At 40.9% G+C, this 16,439-nt stretch overlaps 1 protein-coding gene across 6 annotated transcripts in view; it reads right to left on the bottom strand.

Annotated features, from left to right (window-relative positions):
* The window catches only part of BMAL1 (basic helix-loop-helix ARNT like 1), a 51,872-nt gene that overhangs the window by 956 nt on the left and 34,477 nt on the right, over window positions 1–16,439 (bottom strand). For 5 of the 6 annotated variants that reach the window (XM_075755218.1, XM_075755215.1, XM_075755219.1 and 2 more), the window contains exons 11-18: window positions 14,140–14,289; window positions 12,534–12,780; window positions 7,089–7,195; window positions 6,588–6,738; window positions 5,921–6,009; window positions 3,889–3,997; window positions 2,035–2,128; window positions 326–428 (exon numbers count right to left, since the gene is read on the bottom strand). In XM_075755218.1, coding sequence (XP_075611333.1) covers window positions 326–428; window positions 2,035–2,128; window positions 3,889–3,997; window positions 5,921–6,009; window positions 6,588–6,738; window positions 7,089–7,195; window positions 12,534–12,780; window positions 14,140–14,289 — 1,050 coding nt within the window. The remainder of the gene's footprint in view (window positions 1–325; window positions 429–2,034; window positions 2,129–3,888; window positions 3,998–5,920; window positions 6,010–6,587; window positions 6,739–7,088; window positions 7,196–12,533; window positions 12,781–14,139; window positions 14,290–16,439) is intronic. The other variant, XM_075755220.1, reaches the window with a different exon arrangement.

The following is a 16,439-nucleotide window of genomic DNA, read 5'->3' as shown; positions in this document are numbered from 1 at the left end:
AATAAGTCTAGATCAACATCTAGGATCAGCTTAGTCTTTGTTCTCATCTTCAGTTGTTTAAAAAGCATTCACAAAAAGCAGGGGAGGAGGTCAGCTAACTCACACTGATTCAGCAAGAGTATACAATATAAAGTTAGCAAAACAGACCACCAGGCTACTCTTGTAGCCCCCGCTTTAGGCAAACAGTGGTAGGTTACAGGCTTTATGCCTCACCTCTGTACTGTGGATGGTGAAAGCAAGTTATTGCTAAAACTAGTCATCTTGTTCGAGTTGTCTGTATGCATTTAGGTGGTATTAAGGCACATCAGTGTGTGACTTCACTCACCAAGAATAGAGGAGTTGTCAGAATACGGGTAACCAGAGTTATCTTGGATTTGCCCAGACAGTAACCCAGCTGAAGAAATGTCTGGAGTACCACCATTCAGGATCTTGAAAGAAAAAAATAGAAGTCATAAGCCAGCGTGAAATATTGCATTAAGTCTTAAATTGTCCTATAATGGGATTTTTAATACAGGGAAGATGGACTTCCTGAAAAACCCCACCACCTAAAGGCTAGGTAGTCAGACTAGTTGTAAACTAGGAACTACTACTTCTGTATTATGCCCATCAAGCAGCGGACAGTATATCACCACCAGAAAGGCAGAGATCAAGTCAGTAGTACACGCTAAACTTCTGAAAAAACAATAGAAAAAGACCTTGGGATTTCCGTGGGTCATCTTTGTAAGTATTCCATCTGCAAGTGATAGTAATTACAGCTAACTACAGAATGCTTCTGAATTTACAAATACAGTATGCGCAAAGTGCGGTCAACTCAGATCCTTCATTTTAGGAGTATAATCCCCCCACATAGCGACAGACTGCATGGGCAGAGCGCTGCTCCTGGATCACAAGCCTAACCACTTTTTGGCACAGAGCAGCACAGCGGTACCACATACACCAGAGCTCATCAGAAACTGAAGAGCCTTCTCTGGGATTCTTAAATTGCAAGGGAATAGCTGAACTTCAGCCATAGATTTGACCTGCTCAGGTGTGTGTACACTGGGAGGTAAGTACTTGTGAGCTCCCTTCCGAGGGCAGCATCAGCTGGAACTTGCGTTGTTTCTAGCAAATGTAGTCTTCTAACCAAGGAGAAATACTGAGGGGGTGCCTGATGAGAAGCACCAAGCTGTCCATGTGTGTTTTCCTTTATTCTGTTACAGTAGCCCTTACTCTATGTAGGTGTTGAATTATTGTAAGGCAGAAGGAGCCAGAATAACTATTCCTAGAATTATAACTCAGTTTGTTCCAATGTCAAGTTTTATTTCAAGAACAAAGCAAGCCAAGAATAGACAAAAATAGTTCCTGTCAGCCATATGCTCCAGTACAAGCAATTCTTATGTATAGTCATCATAATTTCTGGGGGAAAAAAGTTAAGTAAGTCTGAGACAACGTTGGAGTGCACAGAAATAAGGATTTAGATAAGTGCTGCTCTTGCCTTGAATATACCTACCATAAGCAGCAATTTACTAGATGACTTCAATGCAGCCAGTGCAAGTGTTCAGGTGGTTAAGTGCTGGTAATGGTATGTGAGTGCAACTCAAGCAATCTTAGAACAAGGTATGGTACATGGTATTGATTTAAAAATAAACTGTCAGCACACAGTAAAGCATCTAATGGTCCTATTCTGTGCTACAGCAGTATGGCAAAAGTGGTGTAAATCATTTGAGCACAGCCAGTGCTCAAACACTAGCACTTCCAATCTTCACCAGTATGTGGTAGTAAAGAGTTTTTGGAGGGCTGTTTCTTGCAGCTCTGATAAAAGTGAAAATCTAAAGAGCAAGTGGATTTCAAAAGCTGCCAGTGTTTAAGAACTGCTGGTCTCTGCACTTCAGGGACTACTGTAAAGGGATTTTGGCCACCAGAATACTTTGATTTGCTGTCAGACTTTTTCAGCCAAGCAGCCAGGAGGAGTTCAACACCAGGTGTAATTTTCTAAGTATGATCTCAGTTGCTTGCCACTACTGCTGCGAGACTGTTTGTAAAGCTTGTTTTTACCTTCTTGCCTCCTGGGGAGGATGTGTCGGGTGGTGGTGTGCTGGTAATGTTCAGTGGACTTGAACCACAGCTAGAAGGTGATGATCCTCTTATCCTAAAACATGGAGAAAACGGAATAAATTTACCAGCAACTTTGAGACTTGGGTGCCAGAGACTTGGAGTTTCAAATACCAACTTTAGTACAAGGTGGCAGCATTAGATGTTAAAAGCATGAACTTCATTTTTGTAACTTCCTCACTTTTTCAGTGTTAAATCAGCAATAGCAACATTTTTCTTTGCAGCTAGATAAACAGTTGTGTGTAAATTGTCCAGCTTGCTCGGTCTGCTGGCTTTAACCTCCTCCCCATCATTACTTGTTCCTGTTCAGGCTTTACAGAGTCAGAAGGAAAAAGTCCCGGGTACGGAGGAAAGCCTCATTTTTTGTATTTTACTTCAATTTAGACCAGCTAAGCATTTGAGCTGCCTTAGTCACAGTAACCTAGGCTCCTTAAGTGAGCTACTGCTGCAGAAGTACACTAGATATTTGATGGAGTCAATAATATTTTTAAGTAGTCTGAAGCAGCACTTTTCAATTTTCAATAGCTCGATCAAATATCTTTTTTTTTTTTTAACTAATGAATAATGTATTAACTGTAGAACCAACAAATCTGTAGACTAAAGGGAGGAAGGGTGGTTACAGAGAAAAGCAATGGAATTGGGAATCTTATCCTTGGCAGAGTTCCGCTGGGAAAGCTGAACAGAAGGCAGCTTTGGAAAATAGTAACAGCTGCTGAAAAAGGACTGGAACTAACCCAGGGTCTGGAAATGAAACGAAAGCATGGGTGGTAAGCTACACTACTACACTCACTGAGACTAATTAAGTGTTTTACAGCTACTAAAAGGGATGGTTAAGTTTCAATGTATTGGTTCAGCCTTGGTGTCGCTTTTTGTCTTCCCCTCCCCCTGCCCCCTCCTCCTTCCTATCCTTATAGACAGGAAAGAAGCCATATGTGATAGGTCTGCTGTTCCCTTAAACAATGATGTAAGCAGTCTGTGGCCTGCAGCAGAAACAAAACTATGGGAAACAGATGGACTGTTTTCCTGAATTGCAGCTCAGTACGGTTAAATTACTGCTGCTAAATATCAGCTGGATGAAACCACTTCTATAGGAAAGGGAACAATTCCCAAGAGGAAATTCATGAAGAACAGGGATTGTTAGCCAGTAGAAATTAAGTGATACCCACTGAAAGTAGCTGCTCACACAGGTGAGAGATATGAGATGGCTGTTCTGAGAAACAGCTACATATTACTACAGAGACCTACAACCTGACTTTTAGACAGACTGCCCCTGGGAAGGCAGAGCCAGCTTAATCATTGTGTCCTTGCTCGGAGAGCTGTGGGAGAACTGCACAAGCTGAACTTACATATCTAACAACTCTAAAAGCATCTGAGCAAAGTGGATCACATGAAAACAAATATTGTTTTTTTGGCATGTAGTCAATAGCTTTGGCATTTGGAGGTTGTTCCACTTACACCCTTAAGTCATTGGAAAAAGAATAGTCTGGAAAAGAATTTGTTTCTAGTTAGCTGTTCTTTTTAACTACTGTTTCTGGTAAACAAGTAATTATCACCGTTACAGTAAGTTCCAATATTAGTCTTTTACAGTAGAAAGCTGGAAGGCTGTAACTTTTTCATTCTTTCACTATGGGCTTTGACTGCCTCAGGTATGCTGAATAAGTATTTGTAGCTGTCTACATATAAAATGCAATTGTATCATTCTGTAATCAGCTTGAAGAAAGAGAAAGACTTCCTTAATTTCCTCTTAAAAAAAACACAATACTGATTTTCCTCTAACTTCCTACCATTTTCTCTCACCTGTGAATCTCCATGATTTCTTCAGCAATCATCCTCCCTATTTTACCTGCCCCAGCTCTTGTTCCACCTGGAATTCCAGGCACAGTAGGATGGGTCCTTTTTGGGCCACCTGAAATGAGTAGATATCTTAAGGTCAGAAAAAAGCTTGCAAACCTTTTCCAACAAGCCTTTGTATGTAGGCATTTTGACAAGCTGCAGGACCTTCTGAACTGTATTTATTTACAATTCCACCAACCAGTGAGTACCTTCAAATGTACGGAAAGCTCTGACTTCCACTGAGATATGCTATATCTCTTAGTCGTCCCTCTGTGCCAGCAGGTACACAACATATCCTGGCTCTTATCAGAATCTGGCCATTTCAAGCATCTCATAGTACCTCTTGTCCAGACTTGGTAAAGAATAGCTTGTCAGACCTGCTTTATTCTGTGCCTGAATAGGCTCGTCTCCAAACATGCTTGTTCTTTGCTTTGTGAGAAGAACTTGCCAGCACATATTCCACTGAATATGGGATAAGTTCAAGCTACCTCATGAACATAACTAACCCCCCTGTAGATCACTGCAGGTATCTAAAAATGGAAGAAAAAGTGAGGTCTGAACAGTTAGCAGCTCACTGTTATTTTAATGTGATTTGACACTTGCACAACACTTGAGAGGTAGTCAGGAAGGAGCCCGATATACTCCAAGGCATTGTGAAGAAAAGATCACACACTGAAAGAGCAAGAAAGCCCTTAGCATTGCTTATACATAATGGCTAATGGCCTCCTTTTAGAAATTCATATTTAACAATAGCAACCCTTGGTATCTGTGGCTCAGACCCATTGGAGGTGTGAAGGTTCACCTAAAAAGGTCATCAAATCCTTAGCAGAGCCAGAACAACTTGAAATTAAACTTCACTCAATTAACTTTCTTTTCTAGGGACAAGAACTGTCAGTATGACGTTATTATACGTGTGGTTTCTTTTCAAAGGCTGCGCTGTGGCAAGAATAAGCTTACCCTATTACAGAACACTTTGTTCTGTATTTTCCCCCATTCTCAGAAGGCCCAGACACCATGTTGCTGCCATTACTCCACCTTCAATCACTAACCATCATGCCTACGTGGCACCATCTCTTCCTACCGTGGTCAGCTGTCTCATGCTTTGCCGCCCTTCCTTCTCCATAGTTTCACTTACTGAACTTCATTTTTCAGAACAGGGATAACTGAAGAGTCCAGCTTTGCTGAAGTCTTGCACTGTTCTGTTAAGTGTATTGTGTACAACTTACCAACTAATTCCAGATGTGCAATATCCTCACTCTACAACTATAAAAGCATAGCTGGTAAGAGTAGTATCTAGTAAATAGGGTCTCTAAAAGCAGCGGTTCTCATCATCTTGGAAAGAATCTCAGTGCTATCACCACCTCTCCTCCCTCGTCCTTCATCCATGGGCTGTCACTGCATCCTTCTATTCTACCTCTTTTCCACCCTGCTCCAGTAACACTTCGTTATTAGATCAGGTTCTGCTCCGCTTTATGCTGCGTGCCACTCATTATGAAAGATGTTTCGGTGACCTGCAGCATTCATAACAAGCCCATGACAATTACCAGTAGCCAGTCCTCCTGTCTTGACAAAGTCAGTCAAATGAAGGGCAGGTGAGGGGCAATAAGCCGAATGGCCAAACTATATTTATGATCCCTTCACCCCCTGAGTAGTCATCTGCACTAACCACAGAACATGAATTCACTTTGGGATGATGCACAATACCATCATGCACGAAGGCAAACATTTCTCCTCTGTCACTCCTCCAACCCTGTTTATACTTGTTTCTTTCAGCTGGCTTATGCACTTCTCTTCTCCAGCTTATATCCAAAGTTGATATATTTAAGTTCAACAGGGCAAGAACTGCATTAGCACTTTTTTTTTTTTTGCCTGAAAACTTATTTTTCTTTAGGATCTTAACAAGTTCTCACTGCAAGAGTGCAGAAAATTTGTGCATGCAGGATGAGCTGTTAACAAGGCACAACTGCCAATAATCTCCTCACAGTCCAGTAGTTACCTTCTCCAGCCTGAAGCACACTGTCCATGCTGTGTGGAGAAGCCGCGAGCTGTGGGAAGGCTGTGTCTCCACTATCAAGTACGTTGGTGCTGTGGATTTCAAGAATTAGAAGAATGAGTGATAGAAAACCCTACGAAACAGTCACTCTGCCAGCAGATCAGAGTGCAATGCTTCAGGATTTAAGTGGTCCCTATCACCTCTGTGAAAGAAGCACCCTGATACCAAGGCTAGGTAAACAACAGAAATAAAACACCGTGTTACAACTCAGCGTGCAATGCAGAACCCAAACAGCTTCTCTCATAACAGAATTCCTCTCAGCAATTATTCTGCTGTGAAGTCACTGCATCTGTACAGAACCTTCAAGGAAAAAGAAAAGGGATGGGGAAGTTCCTACAAAAGCAAAGAAACACATCTCCTATAGGCTGGAACCCCAGGTTTTCCCAAAGAAAGAAAATATTTGTATTTCTGCACGCTTTAATAAACACTTACTAAGCTACTGCAATTATTAAGCTAATTCCCTTCTCCCCAGGTATGCAGTTGTGGGTGTTATCTGGAGAAGACACCTATTGTCATATAGGAGATGTGCACATATTTAGGTCAAATCTCAGTGGAAAACAGGGCAAAGCAATCAGCATTTACATGCATCAGCTAAGGGAAAAATACTTACGAAACAACTGTATTTGTTGAGACAATATATTCTACTTCTTTGGTCCAAGGGTTCATGAAACTGAACCAACGACTCCGCAATGTAATAAAAGAGCCATCTTTTATTTTAAACTTGTAGCAGTTAGTTGTAATTTTTTCTCTTGTCTGCAAAACTAAAGACAGAAAGCAAGTAACTATGTGTTAAACCGTAAGTAGAGCCCTTATCAGGGAAAAATCACGTTAATTTTTCCCTTCACCCCTGGGCGGGGGGGGGGGGGGGGGGGGGGAAGGCAAGCTATTTCTGCAGTCATCCCCCCTCACCCAACCTGAACCTCAAATATTCACTAAAAATCCATGGAAGTCTAAGATAATCATATTGCTTGGCACATGTAGCACAATGTTCTTTAACTAAAGCATTCGCAAACAGAGATCCAAATCTTTTCAAGCTCATTTAGTTTTCTCAATACACAATTGGTCCCAGTATTTTTAGAAAGTTTGTTTACTGAATTATTAATAATCATACCTTGTCTATGACATTCTGCGAGATGTCCTATATCATCTTGATGAAAATATTCATAACATGAAGTACCTAGAAGTTCCTGGGGTAAGTATGCCAGAATGGCTGTTGCCCTTGGGGAAGGGAGGGGGGGGGGGAATCAGAGAAAAAAATTTGTTTAACATTGAAGTAGTAGTGACAGATTATTAAAATCACACTGAAGTTGGGTAAGGCTCAAGTAATGCAGAAAGGTATTTTCAGCTTAGAAGGTTAAAAAAAAATTATTAATACTCTTTTTAATTCTCAGGTAATTAAAAAAGTAAATGACACCAACAGCCCTCAGGTATTATATTTGACCTATCACCACCGGCAGGGATGTAAGACTTTCTAAATAGCTTTGGAGGCATATTCTAGTTTTGAGTATTTAAACCTGAATAAAGCTGACTTGCAGCAGCCACAAGATAATGCACAGCTTTCTGCATAAGATGACACTGAAAAATATCAAAGGTTTGGAGAACTGCCGTGTTCCTTTGTGTAGCCACAGCGCGGCTGTTGCACAGACGCCAAATTGTAGCGTAAGAAGTATTTCAGCCTTAAGAGTGGGACAAAAAAACCCCCGCAAAGCCTGCACCTGCACCCACAAAAAAGAAAGGTTAACAAATAGAAGTTTCCTGAATAATCACTAAGACATCTACTGTGTGTATCTGGTTTAAATCAGACAGAAGCATGAAGCAAATAAACCAACTTTTTTTTGTTTCATCAGAATCAGCCACAAACCCAACTCATTTTCTTCCTCATCAGAAAACTTCAGAATGAGATACACCTGTGATCTGCAACACAGGAAAGACATGGATTCTTGATCTGACTCTCAGGTAGTGTTCAAGGAGCTGTTGCCAAAGATGGAGCTGATCTCAAGAAACTAGAAAAAGGCAACTTTATGCATCAACTTGGTAACCGAAGCCTTAAACTAAGTGCAAGAGGAAAAGGTAAAGCAACACTGCAGTTAAGGCGAGTGACAATAACTATACATCAGCCTAACACAAGATGAAAGGGTCATTCTTGACAAGGAAGCAGCTATAGTGGGCCAGTATGCTACAGATCTGTACGTTAGAACAAGAAGACAAGAATTATTTCTTGCATTGTTAATGATTTAGAAGCTTTAACAACTTCATTAGGATAACTCATCTAACCCCGAATACCAACATGAAAAGTAACAGATGGGTGGGGGGACAAGGGAGAATTGCTGTTACCTTGTGCATTAGGGATGTGTAGGCTTGCCCCTAGAAGGCAGACTTTTGAGGGTATCTGGGGAGGGAGAGTACATGACTGCTACCATGGTGTGCAGAACACAGCAACCACCCAGGAAGTCATTCTAGGGCTTCTTGTTGAAGGAATGAACAGTTCAGAGAGGAACAAAGCAGGACAAACTATCCAGGAAGACCCTGAAATGCACACCATTTAGTTTAGAAGACAGAGAACACAGTCAGAATCAAATCCGCAGGAGCTGTACGGAAACTGCTCGAGAACATCAGAACAGAAAGTAACATGGCTGAATGATGCCAAGGTAAGAGTTTGAGATCCTCACTAGAAGAATGGAGAGCAAACAAAAACTAGTGAACTACAGTGAACATTGATTTTGTACATTTCTTAGAAGAAAATTTGCTGAAGGAAAAGTGATAGTTCCTTGAAGAAAGCAGTATAAAAGTCATAGTTCCAAACTATTCCAATGCAAATTAAATAGAAAGGGTAATAAGGAACAAACCCAGGTAGATCATCACCGCTTCTGCAATCTCAAAAAAGCCTAAATGAGGTATTAGAAAAGTGTAGAAATTAGAACATATTAATAACTGTGAATAAGAACAGCAGGAAAAGCACTGAAGCATAAAGCCTACAGTATTTAAATGTAGGGCATTTTTGTATTTTCCCCAGACACGCTAAAACCATTCAGCACCAACCAGGTGGCTTATACCTGAAGTCCTCATTGACAGGCCTCAGCTTTGCAGAAGCATTCTCCTGGAGAAACTGCCTGCTTATGGCTTGGATGGGCATACTCTTCACTCTGTAAAAAACTGGCTGGATGGCCAGGCCCAGAGAGTTGTGGTGAATGGAGTTAAATCCAGTTGGTGGCCAGTCACAAGTGGTGTTCCCCAGGGCTCAGTACTGGGGCTAGTTCCATTTAATGTCTTTATCAAGGATCTGGACGAGGGGATCGAGTGCACCCTCGGTAAGTTTGCAGACGACACCAAGTTGGGTGGAGGTGTTGATCTGCTTGAGGGCAGGAAGGCTCTACAGATGGATCTGGACAGGCTGGATTGATGGGCCGAGGCCAACTGTATGAGGTTCAAGAAGGCTCAGTGCAGGGTTCTGCACTTGGCAACGCTACAGGCTTGGGGAAGAGTGGCTGGAAAGCTGCCCAGCGGAAGAGGACCTGGGGATGTTGGTTGACAGTGACTGAATATGAGCCAGCAGTGTGCCCAAGTGGCCATGAAGGCCAACAGCATCCTGGCTTGTATCAGAAACAGTGCGGCCAGCAGGACTAGGGAAGTGATCGTCCCTCTCTACTCAGCACTGGTGAGGCTGCATCTCAAGTCCTGTGTTCAGTTTTGGGCCTCTCACTACAAGAAGGACATTCAGGTGCTGGAGCGTGTCCAAAGAAGGGCAACGAAGCTGGTGAAGGGTCTACAGCACAAGTCTGATGAGGAGTGGCTGAGGGAACTGGGGTTGTTTAGCCTGGAGAAAAGGAGGTTGAGGGGAGACCTTATCACTCCCTGCAACTACCTGAAAGGAGGCTGTAGCCAGGTGGGGGTTGGTCTCTTCTCCCAAGTAAGAAGTAATAAGACAAGAGGAAATGGGCTCAGGTTGTGCCAGGGGAGGTTTAGATTGGATATTGGGAAAAATGTCTTCACTGAAAGGGTTGTCAAGCACTGGAACAGGCTGCCCAGGGAAGTGGTTGAGTCACCATCCCTGGAGGTATTTAAAAGACGTGTAGATGTGGCACTTAGGGACATAATTGGACTTGGCAGTGTTAGGTTAAGGGTTTGGACTTGATGATCTTAAAGGTCTTTTCCAACCAAAATGATTCTATGACTCTAAGGAAACATTACAAGTATTCACATGAGAGAAATTTTCAAACTGGCTTTTGTCTGGTGAACCTTATCACAGGACACAAACTGCTGACAGCTCCAAGACTGCTTTGATGAATTATCTCTGAGAGCCTGTGGAGAACCATGAAGCAGCAAAACATAGAGTCTATCTTTAAAAAGGAAGAGCTAGGAACCAAGTCAACCTTATTCCAGTATTTTTCCAAGAACTTTAGTAAGCAAACCTTTTACCAGCACTGCAGTGGTGTAAAGCCCGACACAGATGGGTAACAACCAATATGGGCATCAGTAAGCAACTTATCAAACCTTTTACATTTACTTTCACAGTAGGATAAACAGACTTTCTGGAAAGGAAAAGATCCATCAAATTACAGCAGATGTCAAAAGACTTCATGAATTCAACATCTGACCATATTCTATTAAGCAAGGAAGGAAATTGTTCTTATCCTTCTTGAACTTCATCCTTTATTTACTTTTTTCCTTAGCTCCTTCTCTGTCTTAACAAGGCAGCTTTGAATTCTGAAGCTGTATGTGATGTGATCTGCATATATAATAAACTTAATTTTACTCTCAAACTCACCATCAAGAGACATTAAAAGTACTGAAGTAGTAAGAAGTGGGAGGGTTCTCTTTAAAACTCTGTTCTGTGTAGCTTGCCATTTTGACAGTGAACTGTTAAGCAGTTCTCTCACTCTGGTAGCTCAGCTAATTAGTACCTAGGCTATAGCAGTTCTTCTCCAGGGACCATGCAATCCGTAAGGACAAGAAGTTAGGGTCATAGAGAGTTTAAGAAGTGTTTCCTTCCTGAATTCCCTTGGGCAAGTGACAAAGGAACAGTGCAAGTCTATATGAACAAAAAGTCCAACATAGAAATAAATTAATAGTTTTCAACTTTTACAGGTGCTTAAATATTCTCCAGTGGAAGCAGGGATCATAGGATGCCAAATTTAAGCCTACTGAGAGGCTTTCTTCTAAAAAAATTCCCTTTCAAAGAGTCCTTTGAAGTAGTATACGCATTCTAAGGTCTGTAAACAACAGCTGAAAAACAATTAAATGAGAGGCCAACATTTTCTGAATCTTACTATTTTAGAAATACTTCAAAATTATCCATCAAGGGAATATGTCTGATCTTTTGAAAATAAAACTTGTTCAAAAACTACCATACTTTAGCACGACAGAATGGCACACTTCTTCCAGCAACAGAAAGGCTACAAATGCTCTCATAGCTCCCAGAGTGATCACCAGCTGTAAGCTCTGCTGCTGAAGAGTTGAGATTTCAAAAAGCTTTTTAATCAAATTAAAACTAAAAAACCCAGCCATCCCAACCAGATAGCTCACACACACAAAAAAGAACAGATTCTCCTTACTGCACTTCCGCTCCAGACTATCAGCTCTATTTCCTCTCAAAGTCCACTAAAAATCAGCTGATGCCAGACGCACCCCTGAAACAAATTCCAGCAGGCAGACTCTGGCAGAGTTTGGAGCCTGGGCTTTTGTACATTGTAAGCAATCGAGCCTGAGCCACAGGCAACCTGAAATGGCTTCATCTGGGCAGTCTCAATCCATCTTGACAAGGAAGAGAACCAAAAGAAGCCCTCTCAATCAACTCAACGGAACCCCTCCATTAACATCCTTCAACTACCTTTTTTCCTCTTTGACAATGCCAGTTATTTTGGAAGACGACTCAGGTCATGTGTCTCTGCTACTTAAGCAAATTCAAGCAATTTTTTTTTCAAAAGAGGCAAGAATTAGCCTTTTAGATAATAAATAAAATTGATATTTGAAAGAAGATACCACACCAGTACAAGTTCTCAAACCTTTTCCAAGAAGCAAAGCTTATGAAAAGCTTGCTTTCTTATAAATACAAAAGATCACATACAGAAGTATTAATTCAGCAGAATATGTCCACGTATATAGTTAAATAAATATATATGCTATCAGAGCCTAGCACAGCCTGTTCAATAACTTAACTATGTAGTGTTTGCACAAGTTTTCAAACAACAAAGAGGTAGCAATTACGAAGTCCAGTTTAAAAATAGGACAGCATATTCTTCTGAGGATTACATATATATACGTTCCCTTAACAAACAGGCAGAAACAATCCCTGGATTATTCCATCTAGTAAACCATATTTTTGGAGGTTTTTTTGGTTTGGTTTTTAAACTTAATCAGTAATACTGAATAAATACATAGTAGTAGCTTTGAGCTGGGTCTCAAAAACCAAAGTTAACTTGCAGTCAGGACTTAGTAAAAAGCTGAAAAGAGCACTCTTTTTTTTTTTTTCAATCGTATTTCTTTGCTTTAAGTAAAACTGTCAGTAAAGCAGCGTTGGACAGTGACTTATTGTGGAAGTTATTACAAGTATTCTTACCTCTGATCTACAAAAACAAATTTTCCATCTATTGCATGTCGAGAAACATATTCTGTAGGTTTCACCCTGATCTCACCGTTGACTGGCTGTGGTACTACGTGAGGATGCAGCCGTCCAATTGCAACAAGACAGCTTAAATTACAACCTTCGTTATCTGGTTCATTATCTTCATCTAGTCCCATTTTTGTTGGCGGCCAGCTTTTTAAATATCCTGTACTATGAATAGTGCAAAAGCTTTTGCGGTCTGCTGTAAAAAGAAAAAAAAAAACACAACAAAACCCAAAAAAGCAGTTAGGTCATGGATATTGCTTTGGAGAACTTCATCTCAGTTCTGCTAATAATGCATCTCCTCCTGGATAAGAATCCAGGAAGTTTGAGATACTGTTCACTAAGGGATTTTTTCAACACTCCTGCTTCAATGCAGCTAATCTGAGATAATAAACAATTTATCCCTGCAAAATCATTGTTTACACTGAAACACCACATAGTTCAGACGAAGGCTGCTTTTGATAATCTTGAAGTAGAAATTGCATCACATTTTAATTATTTCAGCAAAAGATGCAAATAATCTAAAGGCTTGTTTGGAGAAATTAGTATATTAATAAATAAGATGCCTTTTTCAACTTAATATGAGGCTCGTATGAAACAGCGGAACAATTTGTTTGGCAGAACAGACACTGGGGTATACAGGGGATAGCTGTACATAGGAGGTGAGGATGAAGATTCACAATGACAAGTAATATAGTCAGTATCTGCAAGGAGAACTCATATTTCTCAGCACTGAGCAGGCCTTAAAACTGCAAGGAAAAAGATTTTCATAGAGAGGCAGAGTAAGAGGTGTATGCCTAACAGCACAGACTAGTTTCCTCAGGGCTGAGCACTAAAGCTCGATCCAAGGTCGAAGCTGTGCCTGAGCCTAGCAGAAGTACTTGGGGCAGCTGTCACATCTAGAGACAAAACATTGAAGTTGCCTTCTGTTCTCTAGGTCACACTTTCTACTAATACCAAATGTATTATCCAAAGTACTCAAAGAAGCAGCTTTCAAATTTGGACTCAATACATATTCCAACATGTCTAGAATAATACCCTGCAGAAGAAAAAAATATGACCAACTTTGATACTGTTATGACCAAATACTTCTGGTGTAGGAATGCCATGTTTCCAGTACTCAGAATAAACTCATTTTTTAAGTTGGATATCCACACAGATATCACTTGTCAAATATGGAGCAGAGAAATAGAATGAGTAACAGCTCCCCTTTGTTGGGGACATTGGCTAGAAGGTCAAGACTGAATGCGATATGATCGATGCCTGAAGAAGATGCAATAACCACACCAGAACTGTCAGCACAAACTGCCTGCAAAAATTACAAGAAAGCAGAAAGGTGAATTTGGCTTTGTATGCTAATACAGTGTGTAAGAGCTACTATTGGGGGGGAAGGTGTGAAGTAATAGACCTAGTTCAATATCTAGACATAGTTCAATATCTTAATAAGAAACATTGACATTGTTCCATAAATGTAAAAAATTTCACCACTGCAAATGAGCAATTGCATAAAAAAAGCCTGACAGCCATTACATTTGATAATAAAATGCATAATTGTTACCTTTCTTCTTTGAACAGGTTGAAGGAAAATCCTTGTCTTCTACTTTCACTGAAGGTCTATTGCACTTCATCCTACAAAAGAAGGACCGTCTTGCTCCAGAACACAGTCGTGATGGCCCAGGTGTTATATCAGTTTTAACTGGGAGTCCAGCTGTAGCAAACAGAGGAAGTGAGGAAGCCTTCTTTGTCAGGTAAAAAGTTAACCATACAAATGATTACATCATATGACCCAACGGTACAACGTTTCAGTTTTGCTGGGACTCACACAGAAGTCCTTTTATATCCTTCTTCAGAAGCAGAAGTCCTATTTTGGAGATTTTCATGTAAGTGAATATGCACAGGACTCAAATGACCGTAACAACATTAGAACTTCTGATTACACATTCTAGCGTGAAAACATTGACACCAGCTTGAGAACAGAGAGTTCTAAATGCAAAGATCAGCAAAACACTGTACAAATCCACACAAGTTTTGCAATAAAAGCTGTGATTTCTTTGACCACTAATCAACTGATTAAAAATAGATATTATGTACCCATAACCAGAGCAGTACTTCATACGTAGTCACTCAATAGGCCCATACCCCTTCAGACCAGAAGAGATTTCTATCACAACACCCACCCAGAGAGCACATACGCGCATATAGAGCAGAAGAGGCCCAGTGCCATTCCAGGTCCATCTCAATTAGTGTGTTTCTAGACATCAGATTTTTTTCATTGTTCTGATGGAAGGAGGAAAAAAAAGGTAGCAGCGAACTACACAGGGACTGCAAATCCCCAAAACCTCCAGTTATGTGTAAGAAGTCTCTCTTGCTTCACAGAAATAAGTGCCTATGAACATGCTGTAACAGTAAGTCCTGACCTTTTTCATAGGTTAATAGGAAATTCTTAGATTCTTTTCTGTGGAAAGTAACTGGAGAAAGACAGTACCAAAACACACACCAACTCTGGGAGCCAAGAGCAGAGTGCCGGAACAAGCAGAGCTCCTGGCATACATCAGGAGCATGGGTATCAGCAACGCCAGTGATGCGGCTGGAGTTCCAGGGGACAGTGCTCCAAGAGGTGATGGAAGATTTAAACCACAGAGCAACTTTTCCACAGCTTGCTATCCACTTCAACTATTTCTGTGTGGGGATACGTATACATGAACAGCTATAAACACATACAAAAACTTCTAGGGCCCTGTAGGCTTTTAACGTAAGGAGGAAAACAATGATGCCAATGTTGCAAAGTGTGCCTCCCTTAAAATTAGAATTGAGTGAGGTCATCTCAAGGAGGTCACTGTCCTGCACCACATGCACTCTAAACTGCTGTTCAGCGGTGAGGGTACAAGCTGTGCCTGAGTCCCTGATGCCAACATAAAAATAAATGCATACATACTAGTAATCTTAAGAATATGAGTTCTTGAAATTCTACCAATCAGTCTATCATGGCAGATGGGAAGACTGTAATTCGTAGTATTTATTTTTGCCCTAACTTTGTCAGAGGCATACAAAAAAGGAGCTAGCACTGGATATACATGCTTGACAACCAGACAAAACCAGGAGCCAGGAAAACTTCAGCTGATCCAGCTGGAGCCTCTAGGCTCACTGCCCTGGAATGACATCTCTCAGTTTCAGTTTCTGAAGTTGAGCTGGTGGATTCTTTGAGATGAGATCCTAGAGATTTCTGCTCCTGACAAGCATGAGACTCAATGACCTGGAAATCTGCAGTTGTAAGATACCATCTTCTACTTAAGCAATGCAGATTCCTGTTATGAGAGTGAATTAAACACCCACTCAAACGCAGCAGAGATACAGAACTACTTTGAAGTACCAGAGTGGAATAGAGCTAAGAGACATAATAGGAAATGATTCCAAGGACCAGGTTAAAAACCTTATAAGAGAAAGGTTAGGTCATTGATGGAAGTGGCAATAAGCAAGTAATAAAAAGAATCCTCTATCTTGACTGACAGCTAAGGATCACCAAAATAATACTGAGTGTATTCTGACCATCGAGAATGGTGGATTAGAACAAAAGCTTCATATGTTTCACTGGGAAAAAATTAAACTTTTGATGCCTGGAAAAGAGAGGATACCTCAGAGGTGAAGCCAGTGAAACTAATGCATCTATATTGCAGTGCATGCCCAATCTACTCGCTTCTACAGTCAGGTATCTGTTTCATACCTTTCTCCCCCCCGTCTTTAAGCTGAAACTTCCTTGACATGACACACAATCGGAACAGCACCACACACACACACTTTTGACTTCAGGCAACTACTCAGAAGCACTGAATCTGGCTACATGACTGTTTTTCAAAAGGT

Source organism: Balearica regulorum, chromosome 5 (assembly GCF_011004875.1).
Source record: "Balearica regulorum gibbericeps isolate bBalReg1 chromosome 5, bBalReg1.pri, whole genome shotgun sequence".
In the NCBI taxonomy this organism is placed as follows: domain Eukaryota; kingdom Metazoa; phylum Chordata; class Aves; order Gruiformes; family Gruidae; genus Balearica; species Balearica regulorum.
This window is presented reverse-complemented; position numbering and strand designations above follow the sequence as displayed.